Source organism: Mustela nivalis, assembly GCF_964662115.1.
Source record: "Mustela nivalis genome assembly, chromosome: 2".
Lineage (NCBI taxonomy): Eukaryota > Metazoa > Chordata > Mammalia > Carnivora > Mustelidae > Mustela > Mustela nivalis.
Window position 1 is genome coordinate 134,580,859 of NC_139021.1, and position 17,865 is coordinate 134,598,723.

Below are 17,865 nucleotides of genomic sequence, written 5' to 3' on the forward strand. Positions count from 1 at the left end.
TGACCCGAGCTGAAGGCAGAGGCTTTAACCCGCTGAGCCACCCAGGCGCCCCAAGGCAGAACTTCTTTTCATACAGTTATTAACTTTAATAATTTCTACTTCGGCAAATTATATGTTCCTATCCCGTGACCATTTCTCTTTATTTTTTAAAAATTACTTTAAGGCAGGGGGCAGAGGAAGAGGGAGTAAGAGAGAATCCCGAGTAGGCTCCACACCTAGTGCAGAGCCCAAAGCAGGGCTCAGTTTCACAAGGCTGAGATCATTACCTGAGCCAAAATCAAGACTGACGCTTAAGTGACTGAGCCACGCTGGAGCCTCTGTGGCTGTTTTTCAATCAGATTGTTTGTAGGTTTTTTCCCCTTATTGTAGGACATATTTATAATAAAGTCCTTGAGTTTTTAGTGTTTTGTTATGCATGTTTCCAATTCTAAAGTTGTTAATTTATGGTATTTTATTTTTGACTAGTGCTTTTATGGTCATAAGAAAGCTTGCACACCCTGAGGCTATAGAGGTCTTCTCTATATTTTCTCCTAAGCAGGCCAAGGTTTTAAGATTTAGGCCTTTATGCCAGCTGGATGTGTGTGTGTATGTGAACTAATTTTTTCCATATGGATAGCCTGTTGCTCCATTAGTATTTACTGAATAGTCCATTTGTTCCTCATTTTGGGGGGGATTTATAGTCTTTAAAATAGCTTTATTGAGGTATGATTTACACACCATAAAATTCACTAATTTTAAGGTTCAAATGTGCAACCATCACCACAATCAGTTTTAGAGGATTTCTATCACTCCCCAAAAGTTCCTTCATTCCTGTTTGCAATCAATCCCAATTCCCATCCTTGGCCCTAAGGGAACTAGGGATCTATTTTTATCTCAATAGTTTCCCTAAATTCATATAAATTGAATAAAATGATATATAATCTATTGCACCTGGCTTCTTTCCCTTGGCATAATGTTTTTGAGGTTCATTCATATTGTCACATATATCATAATTTCATTTTTTTCTTGAGTAGACTCCACATCCAACATGGGGCTTGAACTCACAACTATGAGATCAAGAGTCCCATGCTCCACTGTCTGAGCCAGCCAGGCGCCCCCAGAATTTCATTTTTATTGCTGAGTAGTACTTCATTGTGTACATATACAACATTTTGTTTGTCAATTCACTGATGGACATTTGGAATGTTTCCAGTCTTTAACTATTATTAAATGCTGCAATGAAATAGAGAAACATTTGTGTGGACATATGTTCACTTTTCTGAACTAGATATAGAGAAGTGGAATCACTGGGATATGTGGAAAGTAAATGTTTAACTTTTCAAGAATCCACTAAACTGTATTTTAAAGTGTATGTACTAATTTGCAACCCCACCAGCAATGTACGAGGGTCCCGGTTTCTCCATATCCTTGTCAATATTTGGTATTGTCAATCTTTTTTATTCAAGCCATTCTAGTGAATATGTAGTGTGTTGTTAATTTGCATTATCTTAATGAATTACCTTTTAATTTTTTCAACATAATTTCAGGTTAAAGGCAGATTACATGAATAGTTCTCTCTGTACACATACACACATATAAGTATATATTTTAACTTTTCTGGAACCATTTGAGAATAAATTGCAGAATGATGTAATTTTATACTTCAGTATGTGTTTTCAAGGACAGTCTTACACAACCTCAGTGTAATTATCAAAATCAGCTGATTAGCATAAATACAATACTATTATCTAACTTATATACCTCATTCTGATTTTTCCAAATGTCCCCCCAAATGCCTTTTTTAAAAAAAAGATTTATTTATTTACTTTAGAGAGAGATCACAAGCAGGGGGCAGAGGGAGAGGGAGAGAGAATCCCAACCAGAGTCTGAGCTGAGGACAGAGCCTGACACAGGGTTCAATCCCATGACCTGAGATTATGACCTGAGCCAAAGCCAAGTTCGATGTTTAACCAACCATGTCATCCAGGAGCCCCCCTCCACAAATGTCCTTTATAGCAAAATAAAATCTAGCATCATGCCTAGCATTCAAAATTCATCTTCAGCCTTTCTTTTAATCTGGAATATTTCTTGAGTCTATATTTCATGACATTAGCATTTCTGAAGAGTATACAGGACAATAATTGTATAATATTCCTCAATCTGTGTTTGTCTGATGTTTCCTCATGATTATATCAGGTTCTGAACTTTTGGCAGGAATGCCATAAAAAATGCTGTTGTGTTGCATCCAATCAGGAGGCACATGCTGATGGTAATACTGGTGATTTGTTGAGATTGTTATCTGCCAGATTTTTCTACTATAACCTTACTATGCTTCCCTTTGTAATTTATAAATATCTCATGGAGAAATACTTTGAGACTATGTAAATATCTTCTTACTCCATAAACATTCATCTATAATTTCAACATTTATTGATGACTGTTTCCTGCATTTTTAATTATTATTATTATTTTTTAAAGGTTTTATTTATTTATTTGACAGACAGATCACAAGTAGGCAGAGAGGCAGAGAGAGAGAGAGAGGAGGAAGCAGGCTCTCCACTGAGCAGAGAGCCCGATGCGGGACTCGATCCCAGGACCCCAAGATCATGACCTGAGCCAAAGGCAGCGGCTTAACCCACTGAGCCACCCAGGCGCCCCTGCATTAATTATTATGGTGGTTTCCAAATTGTGATTTTCTAATTCCTGAATTCCTTACTCATTTAATAGTTGGCCTTCCACTATAAGCTTTCTTGTATACCATTCATTTATTTGTTCAGTTATGTTACTGTGGGCTCATAGATTCTCATTTGTAAACTAGGGCCACTGGGGATCCCCTTTATGCAAGTCCTTTAGTCTTTTCTTTTTTCCCTATGTGTTTTTTGATATGTCTCAATCTTTCTTTGAACACTTTTTACTTTGATTCAAAAAGATATTCCAGTTTCATCTTGTACTTTCCCTATCCAAGTTCTAGAACCAGCCATTCCCAAGAAACCTACGATTCCTTTATTTTTTTTTTTAAACTGGACAAATGCCCTAGTTCCTTTTAATGGACTCCAATTTTAGATTTTCAAGACCTGAGCATTAGGTGTACCCATGCATCCTCAACTACATATAATATCTATTTATAAGATAGATATTATAAAATCCATCAAATCATGGATTTGATAATATAAAAAAATAGATAATATAAAATCCATCAAATCATGGTCTTTTGTCAGTATCTTCAATTTTAATCCTCCACTGCAAAGTCACTCTATCTTCCTGGTTTCCATATTTGTAACTCTTCCAACAATAAGAAACTTGGCTCCCGTTAACCACAATATAATCTCTTATTTGCCAAATCATAGAATACTTAGTAATTTTAGAACTGCTAACTAATGACTCTGAAAAAAAGCAGCTTACTAACTGAAATCCAATATCTGTGTAGAGGTTTTTTCCTCTTTAGTCTGAGAGTGTATATTTCAAATAGTTTTTCAAAAGTATACTGAATTAGTTCTCTTTTCCCCACCTTTAGTGTTATGTTATTCATGGGAAGTAGTTTTGTTTTGTTGTTGTTATTATCATATTATACAATCTCCCACTTCCTACTGACTTTATTTCTTTTTAAAAAATGAAACATTAACATGGTTCCAAAATTCAGTTCTGAACAGAGAGGTACAGAGGATCACCCCCTCATTCTCTACCTTCCTTCTACCCTATGTCTGTCCATGACCTATACAACCCAGTCTCATTAATCTCTGGTTTTTCCTTCCTGTGGTTTGTTTGGTTGGTTTTTTTGTTTGTTTGTTTGTTTGATTTTTTGTTTTGCACAAATGAGCCAATCTGTGTATAATTTCTTCTTTTTCCTTCCTTTTTATACAAAAGGTGGTATACTATAGAAAATCTTGGAAAAAAATAAAAAAGAAAATAAAAAAAAGAAAATCTTGTACTTTAGGTTTTGTTGTTGTTGTTGTTGTTTTTACTGAACAATCTATCCTGGAAATCACTCCACATCATTTCATAGAGATCTTCTCCATTATTTCTTTCAGGAGCATAGTACTCCATTATGTTGATATACCATAGTTTATTCAAATACTATCCTATGTATGTTGTTTCCAATATTTTGCAATCACAATAATACTATAATCAATATCTTATGCATGTGTAGTTTTTTAGTTGTTGGAGGAACAGTTTCAGGGTAAATTCCTAAGAAACCCCAATTTTTTTTAAAGATTTTATTTATTTATTTGACAGAGAGATCACAAGTAGGCAGAGAGGCAGGCAGAGAGAGTGGGATGGGAGGAGCAGGCTCCCCACTGAGCAGAGAACCCGATGCAGGGCTTGATCCCAGAAGCCTGGGATCATGACCTGAGCTGAAGGCAGATGCTTTAACCCACTGAGCCACCCAGGCACCCCAACCCCAATTATTTTTGAGTAATTAAAAATCTAACAAAACCTAAGTTTCCATATATATGTGGGTCTACTTCTGTCTAGCAATTATGTTCCACTTATCTATACCTACACTAGTGCCACTGAGTTTTAATTATTGGAGCTTCATTATAAGACTTGGTAATTGGTAGAAAAACCTTCACTCCTTATTACCTAGTCTATATTGTCATTGGTATTTTTAGGTCTTTATTGGGCAAGTGAATTTTAGGGTTACTTGATCAAGTTCCTAAAAAACCTGTTATTATTTTTATTGGAATTGCATTTAAATCAGATATTTGGGAATTTTTTTCAACTTCATGTTATTGAAACTTCCTGTGCATGAACATAGTATCTCTACTAGATATTCTTTCATACATTTCAATAAAGTTTTATACTTTTATCCATACAGACCTTAAATAGGACTTTTTAAGTTAGATGTTCTAATTGGTTGTTTCTGATGATATTTTATTTTGATGATGTTGATTATATTAATCTTTTATTAACATAAACTTTAAACTTTACTGAGTAGATAGACATATACGCTATTAAAAAATCAGAAGGATATAATAAGATATACATTAAGAGATCTTGCTTCTATCCTGTCCCTATCCTCTCTGTTCCCCAACTTTTTCCCCAACAGTAACCACCATTCTTTGTTTTTTTTGTTTATGCTTTTAGTAGTGAAACTTTTTATTACATCTTTCAGTTTGTAGGATCCTTTTCCTCCAGTGTCTTTTGTGTGTGTTTGTGTGTTATCACCACATAGATACCTCAGAGATATTGCAGGTTTTGTTCCAGACCAGCACAATAAAGTAAATATTATAATAAACCAAGTCAAATGAATCTTTTTGTTCCCCAGTACATATACAAGTTATGTTTACACTCTACAGTAGTCTATTAAGTGAGCAATAATAGTCACATTTTAAAAAACAATGTATGTACCTTAATTTAAAATACTTTATTGATAAAAAAATGTTAACCATCATCTGAGCTTTCAGTGAGTTGTAATCTTTTTGCTGGTAGAGGGTCTTGCCTTAATGTTGATGGCTGCTAACTGATCAAAGTGAAGGTTGGTGAAGTTTGGTGTGGCTGTGTCAATTTCTTAACATAAGACAGTGATGAAGTTTGCCACATCAATTGACTCAACCTTTCATGAATGATTTCTCTGTAGTATGCAGTGCGGTTTGATGGCATTTTACCCATAGTACAACATCTTTCAAAATTTAAATCAATCCTCTCAAACCCTGCCAATGCTTTATCAACTAAATTTATATAATATTCTAAATCCTCTGTTGTTATTTCAACTACCCTCACAGCATCTTCACCAGAGTAGATTTCATTTCAAAAACCACTTCCTTTGCTCATTCATAAGAAGCAACTCATCTGTGAAAGTTTTCTTTCTTTTTCTTTAAGATTTTATTTATTTATTTGACAGACAGAGACCACAAGTAGGCAGAGAGGCAGGCAGAGAGAGGAAGAAGCAGGCTCCCCACTGAGCAGAAAGCCCAACGTGGGGCTTGATCCCAGGACCCCGGGATCATGACCTGAGCTGAAGGCAGAAGCTTTAACCCACTGAGTCACCCAGGCGCCCCGAAAGTTTTCTTTATGAGATTACAACAATTCAATCACATCTTTAGGCTCCATTTCTAATTTTAGTTCTCTTGCTATTTCCACCAAATCTGCATTTTCTTCCTCCAGTGAAGACTTTAACCCCTCAAAATCAGCTATAAGGGCTGTGGTCAACTTCTAAACCTTTGAAATTGTTGACATTTGATCTTCATATGAATCACTAATGTTTTTAATGAAATTGAGGATGTTGAATACTAGATTCCAGAAGGTTTTCAATTTACTTTGCCCAGGTCTATCAGAGAATCCACTATCTATGGCATCTTTAGCCTTACAAACTGAATTGCTTAAATGATAAGGCTTGAAAGTTAAAGTGACTCCTTCAACATCCACAGAAAGGATGTTGTGTTAGCAGGAATAAAAAATAATCTTATTGTATATCTCCATCAGAGCTCTTGGGTGACCAGGTGCATTATCAATGAGCAGTAATATTTTGAAAGGAATTTTTTTTCTGAGTAATAGGTCTCAACAGTGTTCTTAAAATATTCAGTAAACTCTATTGTAAACAGATATCATCCAGACTTTGTTGTTCCATTTGTAGAGCACAGGCAGAGTAGACACAGCATAATTTTTAAGGGACCTCGGATTTTCAGAATGGTAAATGAACACTGGCTTCAACTTAAGGTCACCAGTTGCAAATATGCCATAATGGGAAAGTCAGCCTTTCATTTGAAGCTTTGAGGCCAGGCATAAACCTCTCTTAGGAGTTCAAGATGTCAGAGGAGTAGGAGACTTTAATTTCGTCTGGTCTCAAGAATTCAGCAATTTGAAAGAATTGCTAGCAATTGCAATTGGATGCATTCCTAGAGACATGTAAACTACCAAAACTAAAACAGAGAGAAATGGAAAACCTGAATAGACTCACAACCAGCAAGGAAATTGAAGCAGTATTCAAAAATCTCCCAAAAAACAAAAGCCCAGGGCTGGATGGTTTCCCAGGGGAATTTTATCAAACATTTAAAGAAGAAATAATACTTATTCTTCAGAAGTTGTCTCAATAGAAATGGAAGAAAAACTTACGAATTCTTTCCATGAGGCCATCATTACCTTGATCCAAAAATCAAAGACCCACCAAACAGGAGGATTACAGACCAATATCCCTGATGAACATGGATGCAAATATTCTAACGAAAATAGTAGTTAAAAGGATCCAAAGCACATTAAAAGGATTATTCACCAGGACCAAGTGGGATTTATTCCTGGAATGCAAGGGTGGTTCAACATTTGCAAATCAGTGTGATACATTACATAAATAAAAGAAGGGATAAGAACCATATATCCTCTCAATAGATGCAGAAAAAGCATTTGACAGAGTATAGCATCCTTTATTGATTAAAACTCTTCACAGTGCAGGGATAGAGGGAACATACCTCAGTATCATAAAAGCAATGTATGTAAAGCCCACAGCAAATATAATTCTGAATAGTGAAAAACTGAGAGCTTTTCCTCTAAGGATAGGAACACAGCAAGGATGTCCATTATCACCACTGCTGTTCAACATAGTACTGGAAGTCCTAGCCACAGCAAGGCATTTGAATGAACAAATAAGAAGTCAAACTCTCACTCTTTGCAGATGGCATGATATTCTATGTGAAAAATCTTAAAGACTCCACCCGAAAATTGCTAGAACTCATACAGGAACTCAGCAAAGTGTCAAGGTATAAAATCAATGCACAGAAATCAGTTGTATTTCTATACACTGACAATGAGACCAATGAGAGAGAAATTAGGGAGCTGATCCCATTTACAAATACACCCAAAACCAAGGAATAAACCTAATCAAAGGGGCAAAGGATCTGTACTCAGAAAACTATAGAATGCTCAAGAAAGAAATTGAGGAAGACACAAAGAAATGGAAAAACATTCCATGCTCATGGACTGGAAGAACTAATATTGTTAAAATGTCTATGCTATACACATTCAATGAGATCCCTATCAAAATAACACCAACGTTTTTCACACAGCTGGAACAAATAATCCTAAAATTTCTATGGAATCAGAAAAGTCCTGAATAGCCAAAGGAATGTTGAAAAAGAAAGAAAGAAAAAAAGCCCCACAAAACTGGTGGCATCACACCAGACTTCAAGCACTATTACAAAACTGTAATCATCAAGCCAGAAGAAGAGAAGAAAAAATAAAACAAGATGAAACCAGAGGGTGAGATAAACCATAAGAGTTTATTAAGTTTCCTTAATCATAGGAAACAAACTGAGGGTTCCTGGAGGAAAGGGGGGTGGAGGGATGGGGTAACTGGGTGATGGACATTAAGGAGGATATGTGATGCAATGACCACTGGGTAGTGTATAAGACTGATGAATCACAGACCTGTACCTCTGAAACCAATAATACAGTATATGTTGTTAATTTAAAAACAAAAATATCAAAATACTAAAAAATAAAAAATAAACTACATCACTTTAAAAAATTAAAAAAGAAATGTTTCTAACTTTCCACCATTTCATATCATAGTGTAGATTTTTGTTTTAAAGGTATTTATTTATTTATTTATTAGGCAGAGATCACAAGTAGGCAGAGAGGCAGGCAGAGAGGAGGAAGCAGGCTCCCCACTGAGCAGAGAGCCCAATGCAGGGCTCCATCCCAGGAACCTGGGATCATGACCTGAGCCGAAGGCAGAAGTTTTAACGCCCTGAGACACCCAGGCGCCCTTCATAGCATAGATTTTAAAAGACGCATTTTTAGGTTTTAGAAAAAGCTAGTTTGCTTTTTTAAGAATCATGAATGGGTTGAATTTTCGCTGATTTTCTGCAGTTCAGTTTCCATTTTACTGCTAAAATTCATTATTTATGCCTTCTTTCTTTTTTAAAATCCTTAATCAGTCACACAGAGCTTTGTCTAATTACCAGTTTTAAAAAAACAGTTTATGATATTGTTAATTCCATTATGTCCTTGTTTTAAATTTCATTTACTTCTACTCTTTTTTTCTTTCCTTGTATTTTTATTGAGATATAATTGACATATAACATTATATTAGTTTTAAGTATCTACTCCTTATTTTCTTGATTATCCCTTCTTTGTTCTTCACTAATTTCTTGATTTAAATGCTTAATTTGTTGATTTTTCAACCTTCTAATATATGTATTTAAGGCTATATATTATCTTCTCCATATTGCTTTAATTATATCCCATAATTCCAAAGTTTAGTGATTTTGTTTTTTCATTCCCATTTTAATTATCTATTGAAATGTAAAAGTTACCCTAAAACTTAATGGCTTAAAACACAATGTATTTATTCTTCTCCTACCCACTTAAGCCCCCATGTTGCATCACCACTTCCTCATATCAGGGAGATCATATGATAGTTGTCTTTGTGATTCACAGACCTGTACCCCTGGGGATAAAAATATATGTTTATAAAAAATAAAAAATTATATTTAAAAAAAAAAGAAAAAGAAAAAGAAAGAAGTATAAGCTTTGTTTTGTTGAAAAAAAAAAACACAATGTATTATTTCTCACAATTCTCTGGGCAATATGAACCTTTCTTCTGCTGGCTTTTCCTGAAATCACTCATGCAGATCTAGTCTTCTGAAAACTTGGCTGGAGGCGCGAAGGTCTTAGGTGGCCTCACTCAAATAGAGGTTAGTTATTGGTTGGGATGGTTCAGTTCTACTTCAGGCGGACTTTGAGCCTCCTATAGGCTAACTGGGCTTCTTCACCGCTGATGATCCCAGGACTTTAAAGGAACAAGAACAGTAGCTGCAGAGCTTCTACAGACCTAGACTCTGAGAATTCATCCAATATTACTTGTATCATATTCCACTGGTCAAAGAAAGTGCAGCTTGGATTCCCAAGGGTGAAGAAATGAAGAGAATCCACCTCTTGATGGGAGAAGTGGCAACATCACATTGCAAAGGGTGTGGACATGAAAGCATAATTAAATGGGGGCCATTACTATAAAAATTCACCAGAATATGTGTTGATGATTTCTCAATAAAACTGGGGGGAAAAAATCGGGGCACCTGGGTGGCTCAGTGGGAAGCATTTGACTGGCTCATGCAATGATCCCAGAGTCCTGGGATGAAGTCCTGCATCTGGCTCTGCGTGTCTGGCTCTGCACTCAGCAGTAAGTCATCTTCTCCCTTTCTAACCACCCCCCATCCCTCACCTTGTGTGCATGCTCTCTCTCTTTCTCTCTCAAATAAATAAAATCTTTTTAAAAATGGGGGGGTGAATCTACTGGGAGGCCTGTATTAGTTTTATACTGCAGTGTAACTAATTACAACAAACCTAGTGGCTTAAAACAATACATATTTAACACCTCAGTTTCCATAGGTCAGGGTCTGGTATGATTCACAAGGCCAAAATCAAGGTGTCTGCAGAGCTGAGTACTTACCTGGAATCTATTTCCAAGCATATACAGGCTACTGGCAGAATTCAATCTTGTATTTGTGGGATGGAGGTCCCCCATTTCCTTGTTGGTTGTGAGTAGGGAGTACTTTTAGCTTCTAGAGGCAATCCACATTCCTTGGTATGTGGCCCCTCTCCATCCTCAAGCCAGCAATTGTGTGTTGAATCTTTCTTGTGCTTTGCATTTCTATGACTTCCCCATCTGCCCCCAGCCAGAAAAAACTCTGCTTTTTAAGAGTCACCTGATTGGTACAGGCCCACTTAGATAATCTCTGTATTTTAAGGGCAACTGATTTGCAACTTTCATTACATCTGCAAATTCCCTTGACAGCAATACTCATAGATGTATTTGATGGAATAATATTAGTGGAGGGGGGAGGGTCATCTTTAGAATTCTACCTTCCACAAGAAATTGTCATATGATTTGCTCCTTGACTTATGAATTAATTACAAGTATGAATTCAAGTTTATAAACATATCTATGTCATCTGGCCTATCTTTTTTTAAAAAGGTTTTATTTATTTATTTGAGAGAGAGAGTGTGTGAGCACAAGCAGGGGGAGGGGCAGAGGGAGAGGGAGAAACAGACTCACTGCTGAGCAGGGAGACCAATGTGGGGCTCAATCCCAGGGATCATGCCCTGAGTTGAATGCAGATGCTTCACCCAATGAGCCACCCAGTGCCCCAATCTGGCCTATCATATAATTGTTTACTTATAATTTCACTGTAGTGTTATCTATATGCATTTGTTGAATCTCTCTTTGTAGTCTAGTATATGGTCAAGTTTTATGAACAATTCATTCGTACTTGCAAAGAATACATATTCTCTAATTGTTAAGTGCAGTATTCTATATTGGTGTTTGAGTTCAATCTTGTTAATTGTTTTTATTCAAATCTTACATAGCCTTAATTTTTTTCCTATTTAATATAGCAGTTTCTATGGGAAGTATACCAAAATCGTCCATTTAACCCTTTGAGTTAAAAGATGAAGAAATCGGGGCACCTGTGTGGCTCTGTGTGGGTTAAGTCTCTGCCTACCGCTCAGGTCATGATCTCAGGGTTCTGGGATCAAGCCCTGCTTGGGTTCTCTGCTCATCAGGGAGCCTGCTTCCCCCTCTCTCTCTGCCTGCCTCTCTGCCTACTTGTGATCTCTCTCTGTGTTAAGTAAATAAATAAAATCTTCAAAATAAAATAAAAAATGAAGAAATCGAGGTCCGGCAAGTTTAAGTGACTTACCTAGAATCCGAGAGCTAGTTGTGGCAGAGTTGGGGTAAAAACCCAGGTATCTCTCAAGATATTTATTCCAAAGATAAAATGTGGTCATTTTTTTTTGTTCATTTCTCTCTCTTTTTTTTTAAAGATTTTATTTATTTATTTGACAGAGAGAGATCACAAGTAGACGGAGAGGCAGGCAGAGAAAGAGAGAGAGGGGGAAGCAGGCTCCCTGCTGAGCAGAGAGCCCGATGCGGGACTCGATCCCAGGACCCTGAGATCATGACCTGAGCCGAAGGCAGCGGCTTAACCCACTGAGCCACCCAGGCGCCCCTGTTCATTTCTCTTACAGTCATAATTCTCTCTGTCAGTTTAATGTTATATTGGCCATTGGAAAACTGAAAGCCACTCTTGTTATTCCACATTTGATCTTAAGCTGATGTACAAGTTATTTAGCCAAGTTATTTAAGTATGGGAGAGTTATGTTCTATAGGTAAAGGAGTTATCACAAACTCCCACAATACACCCTACCTAATCTCTCATAAATGTCAAGGATAAGCACCCTCAGCCAACAGTTTAACAAGAAGGAATGTTTTAGGAAGGCTAGTGGAGCATCTCTTTTGATGGTCTTTGACCTTGCTTATATTTTGATACAAGAATATTCCCATTTAAAAAGTGTATTTATTTTTTTGAAATGAAAACTAATGAAAAAAGAATTCAGGAAGGAGGTTAGTAAATATAACTAAATATAATTTAAATATAAATAACATGTATTTCCTGATTCGTATCAGGTAAATATCTAAATTATCTCTCCCATATTCTGGCCTGTTAGGAAATAAAAACACACACAATTATAAAGAAGATGCTTTGTACATTAGGAGAAGGGAGAAATGAAGTGGGAGAAATAGGAGTAGGAGACAAACCATGACAGACTATGGACTCCAGTAAACAAAGGGAGGGTTTTAGAAGGGGGATGGAAGAGCCTGGTGTTGGGTATTAAGGAGGGTATGGATTGCATGGAACACTGGGTGTTATATGGAAACAATGAACCATGGAACACTACATCAAAAACTAATGATATACTGTATGATGACTAACATAACACAATAAAAAATTTTTTTAAAAAAGAAGATGCTTTGTAGCTATTGGGCCCATTTTAAAAACAATGGCTCTCTGGGGAAAACCATTCTAGTCTACAGGAGATTTTTGAATAATCCATTTATGTTTGTTGGCAAACTATTTCTGTTTGCATCTTTATAGTCACCTTTATTTATTTCTTTAAAGATTTATTTATTTATTTATTTATTTTAGAAAGAGATGGAGTGAGTGGGGGAGGCAGAGAAACAAAGGGAGAGGGAGAAAGAATCTCAAGCAGACTCCCCACTGAATGAGGAGCCCTACATGGGGCTAGATCCTACAACCTTGAGATCATGACCTTTAGATCATGATCTGAGCCAAAACCAAGAGTCAGACACAAACAACTGAGCCACCCAGGTGCTCCTAGTCCACCTTTGTTTTTATCAGTGGATTCTTATATAGCTTTTCTAAGCTATACATAACTAATAAAGAGGGAAATCAGAGTATACATATGAATTTTTTGTAGATCCAGAGCATAATTTGAATGACTATACAAGGAATGCATACCAGTGTCCCAGGCTTGAGAGCTCAGGCAGGTCAAGAGACCTGTCGAACAAACAGCTCATTGCCCCCTAACATGATCTACCATCCCACTGCACCATCAATCACTGCTTGATGGCTCCCCATTTATCTTTGCTAACCCAAGTCCTAGACCAGACTCTGATTACCACATCATTCATCTTGAGGAAGGGGGTATGCAGGACTGGGCTTAGTTAGTGTACCCTACTTGGGGCCTGCAGAGCCACTTGAAAGTATCACAGGGAAGCCACCTAACCCAGAACCCTGGCTGGCGATTAGCCCTGGCCCACCCCACTCCTGCTCACCTGTGACCAACAAGTCCAAATGGCTTGCTTTCATTTTTAGATTCTCCCTTCCAGACAAATACATGTAAGTGTATAACCGATTTTCTTTCTTTTTTTTAAGATTATTTATTTATTTATTTCACAGAGAGAGAGAGAGAGAGATCACAAGCAGGCAGAGAGGCAGGCAGAGAGAAGGGGAAGCAGGCTCACTGCTGAGCAGAGAGCCCGATGCGGGGCTCAATCCCAGGACCCTGAGATCATGACCTGAGCCGAAGGTAGAGGTTTAACCCACTGAGCCACCCAGGCGACCCATATAACCGATTTTGTAAGCACATTCCAAGTAGCAGCTTCTCAGACTGGACCTCTCCTTCCTCATCAGTATAATGACCAAATCTGAAGCTCATTAAACCTCAACTACCATGTATTAATGGCCATCTACCTATCTCTTGCCTTACTCACTTCCTTACATCTTTGCCCTAAAAGGGCACTGTGTAGGGTTAACAAACACTCACTTTCAGGCTGACCAGAGCCAGATATGCCCATACTTCAGCATTGTAGTTGTTCAACGCATTGGCTTCAGAGAGAGCATCCTCAGCCTCTGTGATCTCCTCCAGCTTGACAGAAAAAGAAAAGTGTGTTAAATCAGAGCAGTTTTCCCTTAAGCCAGCTGGAGTCAGTTTAGTTGAAAACATTATGTCCAAATAACATTGGTAATGTGACCTATACAAACAGTTTTCTCCTTTAAAATTTTCAGCTCAGAACTCTTCAAACAAAATTGTATGTTGTAGCCCAATATATGAACCTGTTAAAAGAAGAACTGTTTGGATTAAACAGGCAAGTGAGAAATCTGGAGTCCTGCCTGTTAGGCTTTCAATTTACACCCCTCTCTTCCTCCTTCCCTCTACAGCAATTCCATCAGGGCATCCATGAACCATGGAGGTTCAGGTGTCAGGATTGAAAAACCAGAAGTATTCACTACTGTGCCTGCATCATTATATGATTTCCCCCCACACAGTAGGATGTCAGATACCTGTTGTTTTTTCCTTTACATTGTGAATCCCTTTCTTAAGGTTAAAGTCCTATTAACCTGTCAAAATACTAATATTAGTTATTATTAATATGATCTTGAGCAATCAATATAATATTCAGGCTCTAAAATGCTCTCTGAGCTCTGGACATACGGATATCATTGCTCCTTCCTAAAAGTGAGTTTGCTTTCTAAAATCTTCCGAAAGATCACCTAAGGAAGAAACAAGGCACTCCTTTCACCAATATAGTACCTCTTCATTTTTCTGTTTTGAAAAGGAAACTATGAGTTTCTAGGCAATGAAGAATGGCCTTTAAGCATTGCCCATACTTTGGTCCACAGTTTAAATGTTTTTAAGATATTGATTCAATATTCAATCAGTGTATTGATTCATTATTCAACCAATTTCATTCAATCAGTGTAATTAATCAATTATACTTGCTAAGGATTTATTCTGTGACAGGTAGTATGCTAGGTAGTGTGAATAAAATGAAAAAATACAACCTCTCAAAGAGTTCACTGACAGATAAGTAAAAAAAAAAAAAAAATGAAAATCCAAACATAAATAGTTCCAATACAGAGTAAACATTTCTATAATAAAAGCATATATAGATCTAGTGGAGGGACACAGGAAAATGGGAATAATTGCACCCTGAAATTAAAGGATAGCTTCTGAGAGGAAATATTACTAAAGTGAGTCCTAAAGGATAAATAGGAGTCTATTAGCTATACAAGGTGAAGAAAGGCATTTCCAGGAAAAAGAGTATCATATACGAAGGCCTGGAGGCACAAGAGAGTGTGGTGTGGTCAGGAAACAATCTTAAGTACGCATGTGGGGCTGGAGAAAAGAGAGAGAGATCAGGGAGAATAAAGTAAGTGATAAAACTAAAGAGTTAAGCACCAGATGATATATGTTCATTCAAAGGAATGTGAATTTTATTCTGAAACAAGGGGTAGCCATTGAAGAGTTTATGTAGGGGAGTAACACAATATTTGCATATTTTAAAGACCACTTTGATAACAATGTGGGAGATGGATTAAGGTAGGACAAGAGATCATGCTAGCAGCAGAAGGTATGAGGCTTGAATTGGAGCTATAAAAATAGGATGGAGAGGAGACAAGAGACTCAAGAGACATTGAAGAGACAAAATCAATAGGATATTTGATGCCTAATTAAAAGTAACAGGAGAAGTAGGCTAGGATACCTTTTAAGTTTCTGGCTTGGTTGATCAGGTTCATTACAGCTCCATATACCAAGACACAGAATATAGGAGAAGGTGTAGACTTAAGGAATGTGAGAATCCTTCAGGGTTAAGTTGGGTTGTATTTCAGATATGCACATTTTAAGGTGTCTAGGGAACCATGAAAATGGAGCTGTCCATTACACTGTTTGATATAAGGGTCAGAACTTGAAAAGTGTTATGCATTAAAGGTTTAGAATTCATTAGGGCACAAGTGGTAGTTTAGGCCACTGGGGTAGATGTATTTTTTCCTTAGGGTAAATAAATGTGCTGACAGGACAAGAGAGCTGACTGTAGAACCTGGGAGGACCCAACAATTATGGTAGGTAAAAGAGTGGGAGCTGACAAAAAAGGCCGAGAAAGGTATCAGAGAAGAAGGCATAGAACTGGAAGGATATGAATGAAGTATTGTGGAAGTCAAGGGAGGAGAGGACTTCAGGAAGAAAGCAGTCAACAGGGTTAAGTGCCAGAAATTCATCTAAGTATCTATGGCATTTAGCAATTAGGATATTAAGGGAACTTCTGTCAGAAGGGACAGTAAGGTGATAAGGGTAAAGTGGTAAAGTAGTATGCCTGATAGTAATGAAATGAAAGGTAAATGGGACATGGGATCTGAGCAGATAATTCACAAGTAAAAAGATATGTTTATCCCATATTTCAACCTCATTATTGATAAAAATGCAAATTAAGGTATCGATCGCATTGGCAAATGATAATGCCCATTGTTGATGAGGTAACAGTGAAATGTGCTCTCATACCTCCTGGAAAGGTATAAATCAGTATACACTCTTTCTAGAAGGCAAATTGACACTATAATTTAAAGACTTTAAAATTTTTCTACATTAAGGATATATCCTAAGGAAATAAAAAGAATTAAGCACAGAGATTTATGTACAAGAATGTTTATCTCAGTTTCATCTACAATAGTGTAATAGTAGAAACTAACAACATGCCCAATAATGAGTGATTGGTCAAAAAAATTATGATATATCCACACATAGGTATAGTATGACTAAAATACTTATGGGGAATAGGGATTACTTGGACATCTTAGTGGTGAGGTTTAATTTAATCTTTTATTAAGATTTCTATTTTGTACGTTGGATCGGAAAGTTCACATTGTGTGTGTGTGGAGGGGGGTCCCTAATTGGTAATTTAATAAAAACTTACACAAAGTTAAAAAAAAAGATTTTTGTTTTGTTTTTAGTTTCTATCTCAATGAAAATATTATTTAAAGTACTCAAAACAAGCAGAAGCATGACTTATGTTGAATAGTCTGTAGAGCTAGTTTCTGGTACTTTTGACAGTGTTATCAATTTTCTAACAGCTATGTTTTATATTCTTTCTGAGAAGGTAGAACAGGGGAGCACACAGCCTTTGTAAAAATGATCATATGTCCCAGTTGACCTGGGACAGTCCCTGTGTCCCAGTGTAATTATTAATAGCACCCTTTCCATCCTCTGAAGTGTCCTGGTTAGTATGAAATACTACATTGTCAATTCACTTACACATCCAAATCAGGGAACACAATGAAGGCATCAGAAATAATGTTTTAGACTATTTGGTGATGCAAAAAGATATCAGTGCTATACTGCTTAAGTAGAAAGAATATTAAAAAGCAGTAAATATATTATTTACAGTTTTATACATTAAAATCGCTTTCATATATGTATGAAGAAGGCTGCAGGAAATGCATTCAAATGTTAATAGTAGTTATCAATGAGTGGTTGGATTATGGATACTTTTAAGTTTTCTTTATATTTTCTATCTTCTAAATTTTGTATAATGAACATGTATCACCTTTATAGTTAAAAAAGAACAGCAATAAGGAAGAGGAGGCAGGGAATACAGGCAACTCATTTGGCTGTTACCACTGTTGTATAATAAAAAGGGGGGAAAATGGTGAAAGAACTGTTTGAGAAGGAAAGGTTAAAAATATAATCCAAAGAAAAAGACAAAATGAAGAGAATACGGTACTAGGGAGAAAATGAGAGGTTAGCATCAAGAATACTGTATGGTGACGAACATAACACAAGAAAAAAGAAAAAAGAATACATTGAAGAAATTGG

At 36.6% G+C, this 17,865-nt stretch overlaps 1 protein-coding gene across 12 annotated transcripts in view; it reads right to left on the reverse strand.

Moving 5' to 3' along the window:
• Positions 1-17,865, reverse strand: part of CFAP70 (cilia and flagella associated protein 70) — a 113,380-nt gene that overhangs the window by 4,760 nt on the left and 90,755 nt on the right. For all 12 annotated transcript variants that reach the window (XM_082716711.1, XM_082716706.1, XM_082716713.1 and 9 more), the window contains one exon: positions 14,041-14,142. In XM_082716711.1, coding sequence (XP_082572837.1) covers positions 14,041-14,142 — 102 coding nt within the window. The remainder of the gene's footprint in view (positions 1-14,040; positions 14,143-17,865) is intronic.